General features: G+C 43.5%; 1 protein-coding gene across 1 annotated transcript; it reads right to left on the reverse strand.

The window, feature by feature from the left end:
* Positions 1 to 880: 880 nt before the first annotated feature.
* On the reverse strand, positions 881 to 17,640 carry LOC136675993 (neurofilament medium polypeptide-like). The gene is made up of 18 exons (XM_066652839.1): positions 17,632 to 17,640; positions 17,264 to 17,312; positions 16,752 to 16,955; positions 16,023 to 16,216; positions 15,863 to 15,890; positions 15,717 to 15,760; positions 13,117 to 13,165; positions 12,605 to 12,808; positions 7,987 to 8,180; positions 7,827 to 7,854; positions 7,684 to 7,724; positions 7,428 to 7,476; positions 7,098 to 7,175; positions 6,198 to 6,680; positions 5,471 to 5,945; positions 4,776 to 4,824; positions 2,048 to 2,096; positions 881 to 1,314 (listed from the first exon to the last, which is right to left on the reverse strand). The coding sequence occupies exons 1-18, from the start codon at positions 17,638 to 17,640 to the stop codon at positions 881 to 883; spliced, it is 2,661 nt and encodes an 886-aa protein (XP_066508936.1).
* Between the last annotated feature and the right edge of the window lie 3,586 nt (positions 17,641 to 21,226).

Raw genomic sequence — 21,226 nt, forward strand, 5'->3', positions numbered from 1 at the left:
TGTTATTTTTATCAGCAGCTGAGAAAACTGCCAAAGTACCAAAACAATTTTTATTTGTTGGGATATTGTACATATTTGCCCTGAACTAAATTCCTGAAAGTCTGGGCCTGCTGTGACTGTCAGAGCTTTATCAGTCATACATCCCAGAGCTTAGAATATCAAGAAAAATAAGTCCGTCTGATGCTACAAATTTATCTTGTCTCAGTAATACGCCATTTAATAAATTAGCATTAAAATGCTTATGTTTTCAACCAACAGACACCTCACACTAACAATCTGTGCAAAGATATTTGAGGTGGGAATATAATTTTAAGGCTGTAAATTGAGAAATATGCAAAAGAAAAAAAAAAGAAGGCACTTGGTAAAATTTTGGTCAAAACATGACCAATTTCAAGAAAATATGAATTATCGGTCAGCATGTAAACCTCAAATGATTACATATTTGAGTAGCCAAGTGTCTTCAGAAAATAAAACATGTCACATAATTACTGTTTAAATGCAACTGAAAGAGGCAATGAAAAAGAAACGGAATAGGAAAATAGCTATATAGATAGGCTCCATAGGGTTCTCTAAGCTAGCGAGATGGAGCGGGTTTTGGATTCCATGATTCAGCCCTAGTGGCTTCTTCTAGCTCCATAGGGGAAAGCTGAGTATAACGGTTGAAATTTTGTGGCATTTCTGGCCGTTGGTTTAAAGGTTGCTGGTCTTTTAAAAGGTCTCTGAGTGCTAAGTCACGCAGCTGTTAAATTTACTATCACCACTGTAACGGTGCGGACTGTTCACTGTTTCTCCTCAGAGCAGAATAAAGGCATAACGGACAGATCTATGAGGAGGGGGTTAATTGGTCAGGGCCCTGGGGTCAGTTCTTCATTTACAGACATTACTCTGGATGTTCTGTCCGTCTGGATCGGCTGTGTCCGTCCCTCTTACCCTCCTCTACCTTCTGTCCCTCCCTCTTACCCTTTATTCCAGCATTGCCTGTAGACTGAGAAACACATAATTCCTGATGTAGTTCTTTGAGGATGATCTTAATCTGATCTGCTCTTGGTCCTAATGTTCTTTCAGATTCAGGAAGTGGTTCTCTCTCAGTTAATCCCTGCACTTCCTCCAGTTCTTTTCTTTCAGATTCAGAAAGTGGTTCTCTCTCGGTTAATCCCTGCACTTCCTCTGGTTCTCCGGTTCCCTGCTGAGAGGATGTAGATTCTCCGGTGTGTGTCTCCTCCTCTCCGCCCGGAGCGCTCTCTCCACCTGCTCTAGTCCCTTCCTCAGGGTCTTCACTCTGCACTGGTTTCAGCTCAAAGACAACGCTTCTCTCTAAAGAGGAAACACACACAGGTTTATTCAGTGTTCTTCTGTGGGTCTCTGTGTACATGGTTGTGTTTGTGATGGTGTCTGACGCTGATCCACTGTGGAAAGTTAAACACACACTAAATAAACTGGTTTGTTTTTCTGGATGAACCTGAACGCTGGATTGTTCCAGGAGCTACATCTGGAAACAGCTGAGAGACAGAAACAGCAGTGAGACAGGTCCAGCTGCAGCCGGGGGAGGGTCTGATCACTGGACATAAGGGTTACTGATGAGGAACTGAGGAATTACAGGGAGACGATGGACCTCAGGGTTTCATCACGTCTTTAAACAACTGAGAGTTTGATTCTGAAGATTTATACCGATACGATTAATGTTTTAATCTGATAAACACTTTAAATCTCTTCAGGAAAAGAATTACTCACCTCCCTTCTTCAGTGCAACTAACATTTCCTCAGCTGCTTTACTTTCCTTCCTCTTTTCCTTTAAGAACAGAATAAGAACAGAATCAGGTGTGGAGGTCAGTTTAGGATCTGATCTGATTCACCTGTCCACTCCTAACCCCCCGCTCTGGACCCTCACAGTCGTCACTGTACAGTGCCCCACTGCAGGGTGTGACGGGGGAGTCGTAGCTGACGGTGGAGGGGTCAGTAACTCAGACTGGGTAAAAGAGTTGGGGATAAATGAGTGGAGAGAGCAGTGGGAGACAGAGGAGGACGTTAAGAGAGACGTCACACTCACCTCTTTTCAGACGCTCCACTTCTTCCTTCAGCTGTTTACGTTCCACTTTCTGAAAAACAATAACGCAGTCAGTAAATCCTGATTATTCTGTTTCAGTAGAATTCAGTTCAGTTTGTTTAAAGAGAACTGAAGTCCAGTGTTTTCTGTGGTCAGGGTCTAAAGCCTGTTCTGGGGTCAGTGGGGTTTAACAGTGGTCAGTCCTGTAAGTGTCCAGTGTTCATTCTGCTCGACCTATCAGCAGCGTTTGATACGGTCAACCACCACATCTTACTAAACAAACTCACTGACATGGGCTTCAAGAACAATGCACTCTCCTGGTTTGAGTCTTATCTCACTGGACGATCCTTCAGTGTGTCATGGCTTGGACAAACATCAGCGCGACACCACCTCACCACAGGTGTGCCCCAAGGCTCGGTGCTGGGACCCCTCCTCTTTGCCTTGTACACTACCTCTCTAGGCCCAATCATACATTCGCACGGCTTCTCCTATCACTGCTATGCAGATGACACACAGCTCTATTTATCCTTTCCTCCAGGAGACACTTCAGTGGCAACTCGAATCTCTGACTGTCTCTCTGACATATCTACATGGATGAAGGAACATCACCTCCAATTGAATTTATCCAAAACTGAACTACTGGTCCTCCCAGCCAAGCAAGCTATTCTCCACAACATCAGCATCAAGCTAGGGTCCCTATCAGTGTCTCCCACCAAGGTTGTAAGAAACCTAGGTGTCATGGTTGACGACCAGCTGACCTTCGCAGATCATGTTACCGCTGTAGCTCGATCGTGCCGCTTCTCCCTATTCAACATAAGGAAGATTAGGCCATACCTAACTCAACATACAACACAGCTCCTCGTTCAGACGTTAGTAATCTCCCGTCTAGACTATTGCAACGCCCTCCTGACAGGTCTTCCGGCCTGTGCTGTGAGACCGCTACAGATGATCCAGAATGCGGCAGCACGCCTGGTCTTCAACCAACCAAAAAGAGCACATGTCACGCCCCTATTAGTTGAGCTGCATTGGCTACCCTTAGCTGCTCGCATCAAATTCAAATCACTAATGATGGCCTTCAGAGTATTCACTGGTTCTGCTCCCATCTACCTCAATAGACTCTTAAAACCATACATTAGCGCCCGCCCTCTCCGTTCCTCAAAGGAGCGCCTACTAACACGACCAACCCCCCGTACAGGTCAGTTGAGGCTATTCTCATCTCTGGTACCACGCTGGTGGAACGAGCTTCCAAGCACTATCAGAGCAACAGAAACCCTCTCTGCATTCAAGAAATCATTGAAAACCCAGCTCTTCCGAGAGTATCTTTTGCACTGAATGTCTTTCTTAATAATGCACTTATTACTTCCTGGCATACTGCACTTAATGTAAGGTATTTTGCATAATTTGTACTGTAGTTCGAATGTTAGCTCCTCTTTTGTAAGTCGCTTTGGATAAAAGCGTCTGCCAAATGCATAAATGTAAATGTAAATGTTGGAGTGTAGGGTACGAGAGCAGCAGATAAATCACTCACCAGGTCATCTGCAGGAGGAGGAGGAGGAGGAGGAGCGATGGTGTGGAGGAAAGAAAAGAAAAGAGAGAATGATGAACTGTAACAGTTTCACTGATATTAGAATAAAACAGAACTGTCTTCATTATAAAATACAGCAGAACTTACTCCACTGTGCTGTGTCCTGTTAATGTGTCAGAAAATATAAAATCTCAAATAATCTCAGTAAATAAAGAGTGAGTGTGTGTTGTGATGTAGAGCGGTGTGTTCTCTGTGTGTGACCAGAGGGTCTTTTACACACAGCTGAGCTGTAAACAGTGAGTTGATCAGAGCTCGGTGTTGGACACTGTTCTGTTCTCAGCTCCAGATCAGTGTCAGACAGGTCACAGTCACAGCTCACCTCTGAGAGAAACTGTGTTGATAACTCTCTGCCACAAGGATCTCTTCTCCATTGTACAGTCCAGACCAGGTCTGTGGTGTTTTTGAGGAACTCTGGGAGGTTGCTGATGTTGAAACACTGTTTTACACGCGACGCACGTTGGGGTTTCTTCAGGAAACTGAGGAGGAAACAGATACATCTCAACAGTCACTTCATCTGATTGAGAATCTTTGGTCGTATCAGAGTGAAGAATGACCACAAAACACAACCTGATCCATCAATTGATACAGAGATCAACACTTCACAATGATCTATGAACCTGCAGAACATTCCCAGAACCGTACCCCACAATGTTTCTGATTCTGAAGCGTCTAATCAACATAAATTACTGGGTCTTCACATTTCACAGAGATCAATAGACACCGTTACTCACCTTAGCACTTCCTCCTCATCCTCCAACTCTTTCACTTTCACTGTGTCAGACTCACTTTCACCTCCAGGCTGCACAGGTACAGGCTGCAGCTCATTTACTCCTGTGTTTACACTTCACTTTACCACGCTGCGCTGTGTGTGGGCTTTATTCTACACCACATTCAAGAACATTACTGTAAACAACACTGTAAACAAGGTGCAGTGAGGGAGAGAGAGCCCCAAATCCACTCCTAAAGCAGCACAGCAACAAAGATCAGGGTCAGCACAGAGCTCTCTCTCTCTCTCACACACACACACACACACACACACACACACACACACCGTCTAAAACCACATATCCATCCAAAACAATAAGAACACACAAACACTCCTCCAGAGGGGTCAGTTTAACTCTTTATTGTGGGGATAAAGTTTACTGTGGACTCGTCAGTGGACCGAGAGTGACCACAGCCGAGCGGCCCGAGTCTGAGGGAGAAACACAGAGATAAAACACAGGCGTGTTTATGTATTTACAAAGATCAAACACCAAGTAACAGTCCACAGGAAAATTCGAAAAATAAGTTAAACGATAAACACATTCAGTAAACACAGCATCATCCTACAGTTTGAGTTGCTGTTAGGGCTGTGTCATATCGTATCCTTCAGAATAATATCTTTATACGTTTTAACATGATAAAATACACATACAGTGATAACAGAGACGTTCTGACGTGTTTATGTAATGGCATTGTGCAGTTACTCATAATAAAGCGTTCATATGTGAGTCATTTAGACACAGCAGCAGCATGGTGGGTTTCTGTGGTGGAGGAACTAGAATAGAAGCCTGTTGAAGAAATGCTGTATCACTGTCAGAAAAATTAGTACATGCTTTTATTAAATCAAGATTAGATTATTGCAAAGGGCTACAGTCAGGATGCTCCAAGCAGAAACAGTAACTCCAGCTAATTCAAAATGATGTAGCTAGGGTCCTCACTAAAACCAGAACATTTCCCTCTTACCCTCCTCCCCCTTCTGTTCTTCCCTCTTACCCTCCTCCACCTTCTGTCCCTCTCTCTTACCCTCCTCTGCCTTCTGACCCTCCCTCTTTCCCTCCTCTGCCTTCTGTTCTTACTTCTTACCCTCCTCCACATTCTGTCCATCCCTCTTACCCTCCTCCACCTTCTGCCCATCCCTCTTACCCTCCTCCACCTTCTGTCCATCCCTCTTACCCTCCTCCACCTTCTGTCCGTCCCTCTTACCCTCCTCCACCTTCTGTCCGTCCCTCTTACCCTCCTCCACTTTCTGTCCCCCCTTCTTACCCTCCTCCACCTTCTGTCCCTCCCTTTTACCCTCCTCTGCCTTCTGTCCCTCCCTCTTACCCTCCTCTGCCTTCTGTTCTTCCTTCTTACCCTCCTCCACATTCTGTCCATCCCTCTTACCCTCCTCCACCTTCTGTTCCTCCCTCTTACACTCCTCCACCTTCTGTCCGTCCCTCTTACCCTCCTCCACCTTCTGTCCGTCCCTCTTACCCTCCTCCACTTTCTGTCCCCCCTTCTTACCCTCATCCACCTTCTGTTCTTCCCTCTTACCCTCCTCCACCTTCTGTCCTTCCCTCTTACCCTCCTCCACCTTCTGTTCCTCCCTCTTACCCTCCTCCACCTTCTGTCCATCCCTCTTACCCTCCTCCACCTTCTGTCCGTTCCTCTTACCCTCCTCCACCTTCTGTCCGTCCCTCTTACCCTCCTCCACTTTCTGTCCCCCCTTCTTACCCTCCTCCACCTTCTGTCCTTCCCTCTTACCCTCCTCCACCTTCTGTCCATCCCTCTTACCCTCCTCCACCTTCTGTCCTTCCCTCTTACCCTCCTCCACCTTCTGTCCATCCCTCTTACCCTCCTCCACCTTCTGTTCCTCCCTCTTACCCTCCTCCAATTTCTGTCCATCCCTCTTACCCTCCTCCAACTTCTGTCCATCCCTCTTACCCTCCTCTGCCTTCTGTCCCTCCCTCTTACCCTTTATTCCTGTCTTTTTTTCCAGCATTGTCTGTAGTGTAGATTGAGAAACACATAATTCCTGACTTATTTCTTTGAGGATGATCTTAATCTGATCTGCTCTTGGTCCTGACTCATGACCTTCCTCCAGTTCTTTTCTTTCAGATTCAGAAAGTGGTTCTCTCTCAGTTAATCCCTGCACTTCCTCCGGTTCTCCGGTTCCCTGCTGAGAGGATGTAGATTCTCCGGTGTGTGTCTCCTCCTCTCCGCTCGGAGCGCTCTCTCCACCTGCTCTAGTCCCTTCCTCAGGGTCTTCACTCTGCACTGGTTTCAGCTCAAAGACAAAGCTTCTCTCTAAAGAGGAAACACACACAGGTTTATTCAGTGTTCTTCTGGGGGTCTCTGTGTACGTCGTTGTGTTTGTGATGGTGTCTGACGCTGATCCACTGTGGAAAGTTAAACACACACTAAATAAACTGGTTTGTTTTTCTGGATGAACCTGAACGCTGGATTGTTCCAGGAGCTACATCTGGAAACAGCTGAGAGACAGAAACAGCAGTGAGACAGGTCCAGCTGCAGCCGGGGGAGGGTCTGATCACTGGACATAAGGGTTACTGATGAGGAACTGAGGAATTACAGGGAGACGATGGACCTCAGGGTTTCATCACGTCTTTAAACAACTGAGAGTTTGATTCTGAAGATTTATACCGATACGATTCATGTTTTAATCTGATAAACACTTTAAATCTCTTCAGGAAAAGAATTACTCACCTCCCTTCTTCAGTGCATCTAACATTTCCTCAGCTGCTTTCCTTTCCTTCCTCTTTTCCTCTGTCAGGCGTCTGATCTCTGTAAAATAAGAACAGAATCAGGTGTGGAGGTCAGTTTAGGATCTGATCTGATTCACCTGTCCACTCCTAACCCCCCGCTCTGGACCCTCACAGTCGTCACTGTACAGTGCCCCACTGCAGGGTGTGACGGGGGAGTCGTAGCTGACGGTGGAGAGGTCACTAACTCAGACTGGGTAAAAGAGTTGGGGATAAATGAGTGGAGAGAGCAGTGGGAGACAGAGGAGGACGTTAACAGAGACGTCACACTCACCTCTTTTCAGTCGCTCCACTTCTTCCTCCAGGTGTTTACGTTCCACTTTCTGAAAAACAATAACGCAGTCAGTAAATCCTGATTATTCTGTTTCAGTAGAATTCAGTTCAGTTTGTTTAAAGAGAACTGAAGTCCAGTGTTTTCTGTGGTCAGGGTCTAAAGCCTGTTCTGGGGTCAGTGGGGTTTAACAGTGGTCAGTCCTGTAAGTGTCCAGTGTTGGAGTGTAGGGTACGAGAGCAGCAGATAAATCACTCACCGGGTCATCTGCAGGAGGAGGAGGAGGAGGAGCGATGGGTTCTGGAGGAAAGAAAAGAAAAGAGAGAATGATGAACTGTAACAGTTTCACTGATATTAGAATAAAACAGAACTGTCTTCATTATAAAATACAGCACAACTTACTCCGCTGTGCTGTGTCCTGTTTTTTAGCCTGAAGAGAAACCAGAGGAACAGATTTAATGAGGAAACACTGCGTGACTCAAGACTAGAACAGCTGTGGTGTGTGAGAGAATATGTTTCTGAATCAAATTCACAGGTTAAATCTGACTGAAGGGTGAAATACCAGAGGTTTTATCTCCTTTAAGACTTTCTTCACTGCGTCCTGATTCCTGGGACACTGCAGTAATCCTCTGTCCTCAGAGAACACACAGTCCACAGTGAGTGTGTTCTCTCTGTTTACACTTCTGCTGCTGTCTGGAAGAGTGATGTTGGGGTCAATTGTGTAATGGAGCACCACGAGAACCACAGGCTTGGTGTCTACAGCGAAGAATAAAACACACAGACAGATGTTCATCAGCAGCACAGCTTTACACCAGGATAGAATCAGTTAAAATCATCTGGAGCAGAAACAGATCCTCTTTAACACACAAATACATAAAGACAGTGGCATAAATATCCTACTGTGAGCTGCATTTGTGAACGACCGCTCCGGGACGTCTCTGGACCAAACACTCTGGTGTTTCTCCAGTAAAAGAGAAAAAGTGGACAGTTTCAGGTACCTTGGAATCTCACGAGACCTGTCATTGTTATGCCTAGAGTTGCAAAATTGGGAAATTAACATGGAAATTATTGGGAAATAATGGGAATACAATGCGAACATTCAAAGCTAAATGTGAGAAACTAACATATAGTTGGTAAAAAATATACTGAGGCATATTCTTGGCTAAAAAAATTAGAAATGAAACCAAAACATCTGAATAACATAGCTGCTCCTCCAGGCACATTACACACTAAAGGGCTACTCAGACAACACCCCTGCACTGTTTATTCCTCCATCACATGTACAGCATAGGCCCAGATGATTTCTAGAAATCTGACACTCACCTACTTTGGAGCAGAGCACTAGCTAAAGTCAGGTAAGTTTTGATGATGTTAATATTTCTATTGACAGTAATAGCATTGGAATGTTTAAGCAACTATTAAATCAAGGTGTAATCTCACAGTTGCTTACTCTCTGCTGAATCAGAAACGCTCAATGGGCAATTTAATTTAAGAGACTAATTTACAAAGGCTAGCAGGTTAGCTTACCAAGGCTAGCATAGGCTAACTACCTATATTTTTTCCTCAATGGGTTTCTGTAACCAAGAATTATTAATTCATTCATTCATTGTCTGTAATCCTACGGACACACCTACAGACACTTTTTGAGTCGCAAATCCACCTATCAATGTGTGTTTCGGCGGAAACCACCACACTCCTCACAGACATTCACCCAGAGTGGGACTTAAACCCACAACCTTCAGGTCCCTGGTGTGATTGTGACCCTACTTTGCTGCACCACTGTGCTGCCCAACCAGTAATATCATACTAACCAAGAATTAATACTCATATTTCCAAAAAATTCCCATGGAAAAAGTTACCAGCAATTTACTGGAAATTTATCAGAATATTTCCACCCCTTTGCAATCCTAGACATGCCACATCAACCACCTGGCAAAAAAGGGTCGTCAGCATCTCTTCCGCCTCCAATGCCTGAGGGACTTCAGACTGCCCTCCAAGGTGCTGCAGAACTTCTACTCGTACACTATCAAGAGCATCCTCAGAAACAGTACCCAACAGAACAGCTTCCTGACCTCAAGACCATATGTAAGAAGTGGTGCTGGTCCAAAGCCAAGAAGATCGTGAAGGACCTCAGTCATCCTAACAATAAACTATCCACTGTGTTGCCCTCAGGAAAGCGCTTTCACTCAACAAACACGAGAGGACGAGGAGGAGATTCTTTCCAACGGCTATTTAGACTCTGAACCAGGTCTAAACCCAGACTCTATCCTGCTCTCAATTTACACCACACACAGGACTGTTGACTGCTTCTGCTGCACAGACTTTCACTCGTCACTGAAATGCACTGCCCATTCAGATGCACATTATACACATTAGTTCCCATCAGTACGTTTACACACTGCTCACGTTTTATACTCTTTATATTTCATACAGTTTTAACTTTATTCTTCTTAGCTATAGTTTTGTACTATATCTATTATTTTGAAAATGTCTTTATATATTTTTTTTATTTTATTTCTAATTTCCTTTACACTTGTATTTGTCTAACATGTGCAGACAGTCATCAAAGTACTTCACTGCAAGTTGTATCATGTATAACTATGTATGTGACAAATAAACTTTGATTTGATAAGTACCAGTATATGGTTCATGGACTAAACCCATTAACATGTATTGCCATATAACACAGATGTGCATTCAGGTTGTATTCTGAATTGGGACTCCAATAGCCATTTAAGGCTATACTTACCGTTTCCTAATTATTTCCTCGTTAATATACAGGTTTTGGGACACTCTCACTCTATCCAGACCATCAGCATGTCAAAGCCCACTGATCTGGGTACAGTTTATAGGGCTCGAGTGCAGTCTTAATAAACAACGGCTTCACCATCCTATTTCCAATACACTCAGTGGTGTCATATATAAATTGCAAGTGGGATGGTTTTCCTTTGACCGCTCTAAAGTCCATCCCCCACCATGTGGGCGGTCCAAACTTCCAAAAGGAGCATAAAATCATCATATATCCATCATGGCGTTCCCATGTGCTATGTCATTTAATATGTATGTTTACACGTTTTTTTAACCTAGAAATATGATATCCCATTTGGAGCATATATATATCCCAATGTCCATATACTATCAATCAAAATCATTACACTTAATTATTTTGCTGATGTTTCTTTTCATCCCACTCCCAATATTTTTGAATTGCACTTAGTATACTGCAACTGGACACTTGTCCAAGAAGGTCATTTATGTGGGATGGTATCCAATAACCACATATTCAGTCTAGTTCAAATATGTTACCAGTTGGATGGGCAAAATCTGGGTACTCTTTGGGATAACATTTATGCAAAAAAAAAAAAAAAAATTATATATATATATATATATATATATATATATATATCCATGCATCCCATGTCCCCTGATTAGAGTTGTAAAATTCCACTGTCCAAAACCCATATATTTTTTTACAGGAATATATAGGAAGTGGGATCATCAGGCCTTTGTTTTGGAGTGAGATATCTCTAAAGTAAGACCAGCATTGTCTAAGTCTGAGTCTCCACTATGGCTTTGAGAATTTTTGGGTGAAATTTGGGTGACTTTCTCCAATCTTCTCCAAACTTACACCCTGAGTAAGGGAGACTCGCACTTGTAAAATCCTCCTATGATGTTCCAAAGCTGAGATGTGACCAACCCACTTCCAATATAGTCCAGTCACAAAAACATAGGTTTGGACAGTGGACTTTTACAACTCTAAAGACAGGTATGAGATCAGGGGGCATGGACCTAAATGGGATTTTTAGCATAAAAATATTGTTTTCCAAAAAAGTACCTAGACTTAATTTTGGACATCCCACTTGTAATATATTTGAACTAGACTGAATATGTGGTGATTAGACGCCATCCCAATTCAAATAAATTTGACTACAAATATATTGAAAATGGTAGTGTCTAATTACCACATACTCCAGCCATGTCAAATATACTGCAAGTGGGATGATCTCCAATTACCACATATTCTACCTTACCTATCTAATATGTTTGACACAGTATGTATGGTAACTGGACCAACACTCATTCATTCATTGTCTGTAACTGCTTTTTCAGTTCAGGGCGGAGGTGGGTCTGAAGCCTACCCGGAATCATTGGGAACAAGGCAGGAACACAGACTGGAGGGTGCGCCAGTCCTTCACAGGGAAACACACACACAAACACACACACACACACACACCCCAATGGAGTCACCAATCCACCTACCAACGTGTGTTTTTGGAGCGTGGGAGGAAATCTGAGCACCCAGAGGAAACCCACGCAGACACAGGGAGAACACACCACACTCCTCACAGACAGTCACCTGTAGGAAACCCACGCAGACACAGGGAGAACACACCACACTCCTCACAGACAGTCACCCAGAGGAAACCCACGCAGACACAGAGAGAACACAACACTCCTCACAGACAGACACAGGGAGAACACACCACACTCCTCACAGACAGTCACCCATAGGAAACCCACGCAGACACAGGGAGAACACACCACACTCCTCACAGACAGACACAGGGAGAACACACCACACTCTTCACAGACTGTCAACAGTAACAGGGTGCCTGGAGCTGTCTGACTGCAACACTATCTGCTGTGCCACCGTGCCACGCCTAGACCAACATCCCACTTCCAATATATCTGACATGACTAGGATATATGGTAATCGGACTAACATCCCACTTCTAATAAATATGACACCATCAGGATATATGGTAATTGGACCAACATCAGGGGTGTAGCAAACCGTGGGTGTTTCAACACACCCACATTTGCTGAAACATGATTCCACCTCCCAACATTTGTCAAATAAAAATTATACTAAAATGTGCTATGCAGGGTTCGGCAAGCCTAGGTATGCCCACATGGCAGATGACTTTCCAGCCAATCATAGCAAATGTATCAGTTAGCGTCAGTGACAAGGGAACAAGAGCTGCATGTTTCAAAGTGAGTGAACAAGGTGTTTGGGTGAGCAAAGTGTTGGAACATCGTGCATGGACGTCATGAGACCTGTTTTAGGAGGGCTGTAGTGCTGGGGATGTTTACACTTACAGGAGGAAACATGTTGGCAACAAAAACATTCACTAGTGACTGAGTCCTCGGCTGAACAGACTGATCACAGAACTCAGTACCTGATAATCTCTGAAGCTTCTGCAGCGCGGCTTTAACATCAGTTCCAGCTCGAGACACAATGGGGCAGAAGAACACAATGAAATCACACTCTTCCAATTTAGACACCTGCTCCACATCGAAGGGACCCTCTTTCAGATGTTTTATGAATTCCAGATCAGAGTTCAGCGTCTTTCCTTCCACAGCACAGAAGAATTTAACTTTCTCTACAACAGAAAAAACAGAACAGGAGAGAAACTGAACATGATTCATTCACAGAGCCTCGCTCCTCACGAGAAACTAGTCATTCTCCCTCCACCTTTCATTTTACTACATTTCCTTTCCCACAAATGAAGGAATAAACTCGTCTGAGCGGCTCGACTGGATCCTGGGTGAACGCTGCAGGGTGTGACGGGGGAGTCGTAGCTGACGGTGGAGGGGTCAGTAACTCAGACTGGGTAAAAGAGTTGGGGATAAATGAGTGGAGAGAGCAGTGGGAGACAGAGGAGGACGTTAACAGAGACGTCACACTCACCTCTTTTCAGACGCTCCACTTCTCTCTTCAGCCGTTTACGTTCCACTTTCTGAAAAACAATAACGCAGTCAGTAAATCCTGATTATTCTGTTTCAGTAGAATTCAGTTCAGTTTGTTTAAAGAGAACTGAAGTCCAGTGTTTTCTGTGGTCAGGGTCTAAAGCTTGTTCTGGGTAGTGCTGGGTGTTATACTGGTTCATCTGGTTTACCTGTTTTAATTTCCCCTCAGGAATTTTTCATATACCACCATACCATAGCATAGCTGAAAAAAACAGCTGTAACACTTCGACACGCAGCAAATTATATAATATTGTTTGCTGCTAGAAGCGTTGCAGATTCCTTCATTGCGGGTACAGCTCGCTAAGTAGCCAGGTAGCATAACAAGTTTATTAGCTAACAGCTGGGAGAGGCTCTGTCACTCTGGTAGATTAAAGAACAGAAAACAGAGATGGAGGATAAAGAAAGTGAGACTAGAGATGAAAGAGAAGATCTTGTGCCCAAGAGAGGAGCTGTGTCTGCAGTTTGGAAGTTTTATTGTAAAGTCTGTTGATCCGCTGTTCTTGCCGCTGGTGGTAACGCTAGCAACTTACTCCATCACCTCATCAGAAAACATGAGTTGGCAAAAGAAGAAGGTTTGCAGTTGCGGTGGTCGTACTCGCCACTGTCAACCAATAGTGCCAGTGAAAGAGTTAAGCCAAAGAGTCAGACATTGCTTGATGACACATTTTTGTGAGGCACTGCATATGACATGTAGTGGCAGATGAATGTTGTATTAATTTCTAATAAAAGAATCTTGACTTTTTGGGGCTTTAAAACTTAGAATCTAGATGGTCAGCTTCAGAGAAATCTCCAGTTCCCCAAATCAGATTGGAATCTGTGATAACACCCAGAGAGTGTTGTAATCCACACTCTTGGCCACTCCAGGCCGGTTTATGACCCAAGGTCTCATAGGGTCAAGAGAGGAATTTTGGTGATGGCAGAGACACTCCAAGGATCAACTTAAAAAAACTGCTCAGTCAAGAACTTTTCAAACCATGGATTTAAACCTTAATTCCCACTGGTTTAAAACAGTCTGAAGTTGCATATGAATATGACTGTGTAAAATTAATTCCAGTTAGACAATTAAAATGGATGGAATTAATTTGCATGTGTAAAATAACCTTTCTCTATGAACTTATGTAGGAACCAAATTCAACACATACTCTGTGTGTTATTTGGTTAAGAATTATATAAAACATGGTTTTGTCTGAATAATATTACTTTGTGTAACATATAATCTTTAATAATTGCAAAAGCATGATTCAGAAATCTTGGACACTCAGTCAACATGAGTCTTTGTCTTGTCAAGTGTTAGAAATTGTATGTGATGCCAGTACAAAGGGAGGTTCTAGTCTAAAAGAACATCCAATCAGGGGCCTTCAAGGTGGGTTAAACTATAGTCTTCTTAGAATTTAGAGTAATTTTGGAGTCGACAGAGATGGGTTCAGAGGAATTATTAAAATTGCTATCTCCACATTACACCAACAACACAGAAGCAAACTACATAGACTACATAGAGTCGACCACTTTTTTTTTGCAAGCGTCATATTTCCCGGATGAACACACGAGAGAACTAATTGCACAACGTTTGAGAGATGCCCTTGAATCTGAAGGTCTGGGAGATGGACAAACATCCAGAAGGCAGTCCAGCTGAATGATTAGAGAAGACTCCAGTATTTTGGACACAGGCTTCACCTTGCCATAGGTAAATATGAATATTTGTATTAATAAAACTATTTGTTCATTTTAAGTAATTATATTATTAATAACCTAAAAGTAATAAATATTTAACATTCTGTGATGTTTTCAAAAATGGTTGGAGTTTTGTTTAAACAGTTGAATTTGTAGACTATAATATTTAAGTTATGGCAAAAAAGTACTACACATTGTTTTTACAGAGAAAAGTGTAAAAGATGCCCACATAGAACGTGCAGTTGGTGCCTTCTCATACTCCTGGAAAAGGAAGAGGTCAGGCTCAGGCTGAACTGGGCCTGAGACCCCTACTAGGTGGGGATCGCGACAAAAGATGATCCAAAGACTGATTGAGCAAGAGAGAGCCATAAGTCAGGTGTTGAAAGCTGACAAGAAAACAAGGCACTTGGTGCCCAGTTGGCAAGACATGGATGTGCAGAAAGCAGTACACAAGGTGTTGAGCCCACTTCATGAATTCACAAATGCTTTGTCTAGTGAACGCTATTTTAGCATCACATACCTCAAACCAGTACTCCATCTCTTCAATGGAACCATTCTTATTGAGGGAGACACTCAACTGACCAAGAACATGAAGACTATATTCTCATCTACTTGGATGAAAAGTACTCAAATCCTGGCACTGATGACCTGCTAGATATGGCTTCTTTTCTTAAAATAAAAAATAAATAAATACAATTAAATAAATACTGTGATATACAGTGAAACAACCAGAATCTTTAGAAAAATTAACATGATACAAATTTTTGATCACACCACCCAGCACTAGGTCAGTGGGGTTTAACAGTGGTCAGTCCTGTAAGTGTCCAGTGTTGTAGTGTAGGGTACGAGAGCAGCAGATAAATCACTCACTGGGCCACCTGCAGGAGGAGGAGGAGGAGGAGGAGCAATGGGTTCTGGAGGAAAGAAAAGAAAAGAGAGAATGATGAACTGTAACAGTTTCACTGATATTAGAATAAAATAGAACTTTCTACATTATAAAATACAGCAGAACTTACTCCGCTGTGCTGTGTCCTGTTTTTTAGCCTGAAGAGAAACCAGAGGAACAGATTTAATGAGGAAACACTGCGTGACTCAAGACTAGAACAGCTGTGGTGTGTGAGAGAATATGTTTCTGAATCAAATTCACAGGTTAAATCTGACTGAAGGGTGAAATACCAGAGGTTTTATCCACTCTGAGACTGTCTTCACTGCGTCCTGATTCCTGGGACACTGCAGTAATCCTCTGTCCTCATGGAACACACAGTCCACAGTGAGTGTGTTCTCTCTGTTTACACTTCTGCTGCTCTCTGGGAGAGTGATGTTGGGGTCGAATGTGTGATGGAGCACCACAAAAACTGCAGGCTTGGTGTCTACAGCGAAGAATAAAACACACAGACAGATGTTCATCAGCAGCACAGCTTTACACCAGGAGAGAATCAGCTAAAATCATCTGGAGCAGAAACAGATCCTCTTTAACACACAAATACATAAAGACAGTGGCATAAAAGGGTAAATAAACAGATGCTCCAGATGTTTCAGGGACTGGGGCTGGAACATGAGCAGGTATTTAGTGACAGACACAGGGTTTTTTAGAGTAAGATCTCTCCTAAAGAAGCAGGGAGGCAGGGCAGTTGTTGGTAAACGAGGGCAGTGTGAGCTCTTCTTGTCGGGACCCTGCAGTGTCCTCAGTTTAAAGTGTAGAAGTTGTTTAATCAGATAAAGTCCCGTCCCAAACGGAGCCCTGTGCCCTGCTGTCCTCCTCCAAGTCCACACTCTGGGGACATCAGCACCATTCAGACTTACAGGAGGAAACATGTTGACACACAAACATTTACTAGTGACTGAGTCCTCGTGGAGCCCCCTGGTGGCTCAGAGGCAGAACAGACTGATCACAGAACTCAGTACCTGATAATCTCTGAAGCTTCTGCAGCGCTGCTTCAATATCAGTTCCAGCTTGAGACACAATGGGGCAGAAGAACAGAATAAAATCACTCTGCTCCACATTAAACACCTCCTCCACATCGAAGGGACCCTCTTTCAGATGTGTTATGAATTCCAGATGAGAGTTCAGTGTCTTTCCCTCCACAGCACAGAAGAATTTAACTTTCTCTACAACAGAAAATACAGAACAGGAGAGAAACTGAACATGATTCATTCACAGAGCCTCTCTCCTCACGAGAAACTAGTCATTCTCCCTCCACCGTTCATCTTACTACATTTCCTTTCCCACAAATGAAGGAATAAACTCGTCTGAGCGGCTCGACTGGATCCTGGGTGAACGCTGCAGGGTGTGACGAGGGAGTCGTAGCTGACGGTGGAGGGGTCAGTAACTCAGACTAGGTAAAAGAGTTGGGGATAAATGAGTGGAGAGAGCAGTGGGAGACAGAGGAGGACGTTAACAGAGACGTCACACTCACCTCTTTTCAGATGCTCCACTTCTTCCTTCAGCCGTTTACGTTCCACTTTCTGAAAAACAATAACGCAGTCAGTAAATCCTGATTATTCTGTTTCAGTAGAATTCAGTTCAGTTTGTTTAAAGAGAACTGAAGTCCAGTGTTTTCTGTGGTCAGGGTCTAAAGCCTGTTCTGGGGTCAGTGGGGTTTAACAGTGGTCAGTCCTGTAAGTGTCCAGTGTTGTAGTGTAGGGTACGAGAGCAGCAAATAAATCACTCACCGGGTCATCTGCAGGAGGAGGAGGAGGAAGAGGAGCGATGGTGTGGAGGAAAAAAAGAAAAGAGAGAATGATGAACTGTAACAGTTTCACTGATATTAGAATAAAACAGAACTGTCTTCATTATAAAATACAGCAGAACTTACTCCACTGTGCTGTGTACAGTTAACGTGTCGGAAAATATAAAATCTAAAATAATCTCAGTAAATAAAGAGTGAGTGTGTGTTGTGATGTAGAGAGGTGTGTTCTCTGTGTGTGACCAGAGGGTCTTTTACACGCAGCTGAGCTGTAAACAGTGAGTTGATCAGAGCTCGGTGTTGGACACTGTTCTGTTCTCAGCTCCAGATCACAGCTCACCTTTGGAAGACGTTGGGCTGAAAAATGACTTAAACCACGCCATTGTACAGTTTGGACTGAATCTAGTGTTTCTGAGGAACCCCGGGAGGTTACTGACGTTGAAACACTGTCTTACACAGGACGCACACTTGGGTTTCTTCAGGAAACTGAAAAAGAAACAAAAACGTCACAAAAATCACTTCATCTGAGTGAGAGAATGTGTTTGGCCGTATCAGCAGACAGCGTGCAGAATGACAACTATCAGCACAGAGATTAACATTTCACTGATGTGATCATTTGACTTTTCCTGTTAGATACAGAGACTCTAATCAGTGGCGCTGCAGGTGGTATTTTTACCCCCCTGCCACAGGGCCTCTGGGTCTCTTCAGGTCGCTGTGCACTCGTACCTAAATCCATTTCTTTACTCTTTTCTAAAAAAGACAACCCACTGAAGGAAGATTGCTGTGTACTGGTCCACATCAGCTGACAGCCTTGGACCATCCGCCGTTACCCACCACCATCAGTTATATCACCCCCCTTAAACCATTTCAAGTTCACAGTACATCAGTTACACTGAAGTAGCAATGTAATCTCATTAGCTTCCAACACTATTACAATTTCTCATTGCTTCTATGTAGGAATGAATAAATAACAGTTGTTCCAACAAGAGTACGAGTACAAGTATGTGTATTTTTGTACTTACAGATACCGATACTTACTTAGAATTAAGCAATCAGGAACATTGTGTAATATTGTAGTTATTAATTAAAACATTTGTTTAATTTAAATTCTTTATTGGTAATTTCTGGAAGTGCCCATTTTTATTTAGCATTTTCCCACATTACACCAACAGTAATTTTAATTTCCCTCTTGGATCAATAAAGTATCTATCTATAAATTAGTAACATGAGAAATAAGCTCTGGATATGCATTTGTACAGTGTTGTGCGTCTTTGATTAGGAAATTTGTGTTATACAATAACGGCTGGAAATTTCGTATTTGGGCTGTAACACATCAAGGCGGCGTATAAATTCCTTGTTGTCGACGACTAAAAATGGTTGATCATCAAAAACAAACTGGGTGAGAGACAGCTGGGCAATACGGCCAAAAATGTTGCCACGTGAAGTTCATTCATTCATTATCAGTAACCCTTATCCAATTCAGGGTCACGGTGGGTCCAGAGCCTACCTGGAATTATTGGGCACAAGGCGGGAATACACCCTGGAGGGGGCGCCAGTCCTTCACAGGGCAACACAGACACACACACACATTCACACCTACCGACACTTTTGAGTCGCCAATCCACCTGCATCGTGTGTTTTCGGACTGTGTGAGGAAAACGGAGCACCCGGAGGAAACCCACGCGGTCACGGGGAGAACACACCAACTCCTCACAGACAGTCACCCGGAGCGGGAATTGAACCCACAACCTTCAGGCCCCTGGAGCTGTGTGACGCTACCTGCTGCGCCACCCTGCCGCCATATATACATATATATTTTTTTTTCTATTTTTAGTGTGATGTTTACTCACTTGTCCCTCTACGGCATTATTCCCCTCTTCTACAGCGTCGATCAAAAAGTGACCGTTATGCAAATTAAATGATTACGTCACTGCCATTCTTACGACAGCCAATAGCTACTTTTCTCTCTGAGGAGATGGAAACACTGGTCTCCAGAATAAATCTGGGAGAGTTATTTCTTTAACCGCCGCTGTTTATTTTTCAGAGTGTTGATGGTTTTTAAGCTTGTGTTCCACTGAAAACAGGACGGAGCTGCTCTGTAACCATGACAACAGCGCTCTGACTTTAACATATCCGTAAAGGCCTATTCACAGAGAGTCTAATCTTTACGGACGAGAAAGACGCACGTCATGTTTTGAAAACAAACGCATACATTAACGGTGTCCCTCACACAGAGTCTGAAACTGACGGACTGCGACTCTGAGTCAGATTCAGAATTAGAACCTGTTCTGTTTTCAGCGTTTTACTAAAATTAAACCTCTGACAGATCGAGACTCTCCTACTCACCTCAGGTCTTTGTCATACTCCAACTCTTTCACTTTCACTTTCACTCTGCTCTCACCGCGCCCTACACCGCCCACTTCCGCTCACTGCGGGGAAAAGAACAGAGCACTGTTCAGGCTGTTACTCACGTGGGAGGTGAATGTGTAAGAGCTGCTGTGTCAGACCACACCTTCACCCTCACCTTACCACGCTGCGCTGTGTGTGGGCTTTATTCTACACCACATTCAATAACATTACTGTAAACAACACTGTAAACAAGGTGAGGGAGAGAGAGCCCTAAATCCACTCCTAAAGCAGCACAGCAACAAAGATCAGGGTCAGCACAGAGCTCTAACACACACAAACACATACACACACACACACACACACACACATATACACCATCTGAGAACACACATCCGTCCACAACAATAAGAACACAAACACTCCTCCTAAGGGGTCAGTTTTCCCTCCCACACACAGCTTCAGGAAACAGTCATGATAAAGCCCGTCCAGGACAAGGGCCCCTTAATTGAGCAGATAAACATAGTTTCTCAAACAAGGGATCACCAAAATGGAGAGCCTGTGCCCTTTTAGTCATTCTCCTACTTCCTGGTTGGCTCCCCCTTTATATGCATCAAGGCAACCTCACTGCAGACACCCAGAGGATGGCAGGAGGAAATGCATCCAATTAAGGTTAAGAAACCTAGAGTGGTTACAATGTAATGAGTACAGTTACTCATAATACAGTGTGTGTTCATATGTGAGTCATTAAGACACAGGAGCAGCAACACAGTGGGTCTCTGTGGTGGAGGAACTTGTTCCAAAAAGGAGAGTAACTTCAGCTGTGTGGAGGTGAATGTATTGTAGAATATAAGCTTGTCTAAGCACTAAGTTTGTGGTATCACTGCCAGAAAAATAGTATATGCTTTAATTAAGTTGAGATAATATTATTGCAATGGACTAATGTCCAGCAGCAACAGTAACTCCAGCTAATTCAAAATGCTGCAGCCAGAGTGCTCACTAAGATCAGAACATTTGATCAAATCAGTCCAGTCTTATCAGTTGAATTCTCTATTGATTATAGAGAATTCTTGTATTAATGTTTAAAGCCCTGCATGGTTTTGCCCCTGAATACCTGCGAGACCTCATCACACACTATGAACCACCAAGATTACTCAGATCTCAGGGGCCCGGACTCTTTCTAGTCCCCAGAATTCATAAGACTTCAGTGGGAGGAAAGATTTCTCCTAAAAATCCTCTCAGCTCTGGAACAAACTTCCAGCTACTGTTTGGGACACAGACACAGTCACTGTTTAATTCTAGGCTCAAAACCAATTTGTTCAGTTCAGCTTTTGGCAACTAACCTCT

The sequence above is a fragment of the Hoplias malabaricus genome, chromosome 2 (genome assembly GCF_029633855.1).
Source record: "Hoplias malabaricus isolate fHopMal1 chromosome 2, fHopMal1.hap1, whole genome shotgun sequence".
NCBI lineage: Eukaryota > Metazoa > Chordata > Actinopteri > Characiformes > Erythrinidae > Hoplias > Hoplias malabaricus.

What these genes read in the sequence shown, in the direction of transcription:
- LOC136675993 (XM_066652839.1), bottom strand. An exon ending in AGTGGAGCGTCTGAAAAGAG is followed by an intron (nt 12,809 to 13,116) that starts GTGAGTGTGACG and finishes TTTCTGTTGTAG; the next exon opens with AGAAAGTTAAATTCTTCTGT. An exon ending in AGTGGAGCGACTGAAAAGAG is followed by an intron (nt 7,176 to 7,427) that starts GTGAGTGTGACG and finishes CTTATTTTACAG; the next exon opens with AGATCAGACGCCTGACAGAG.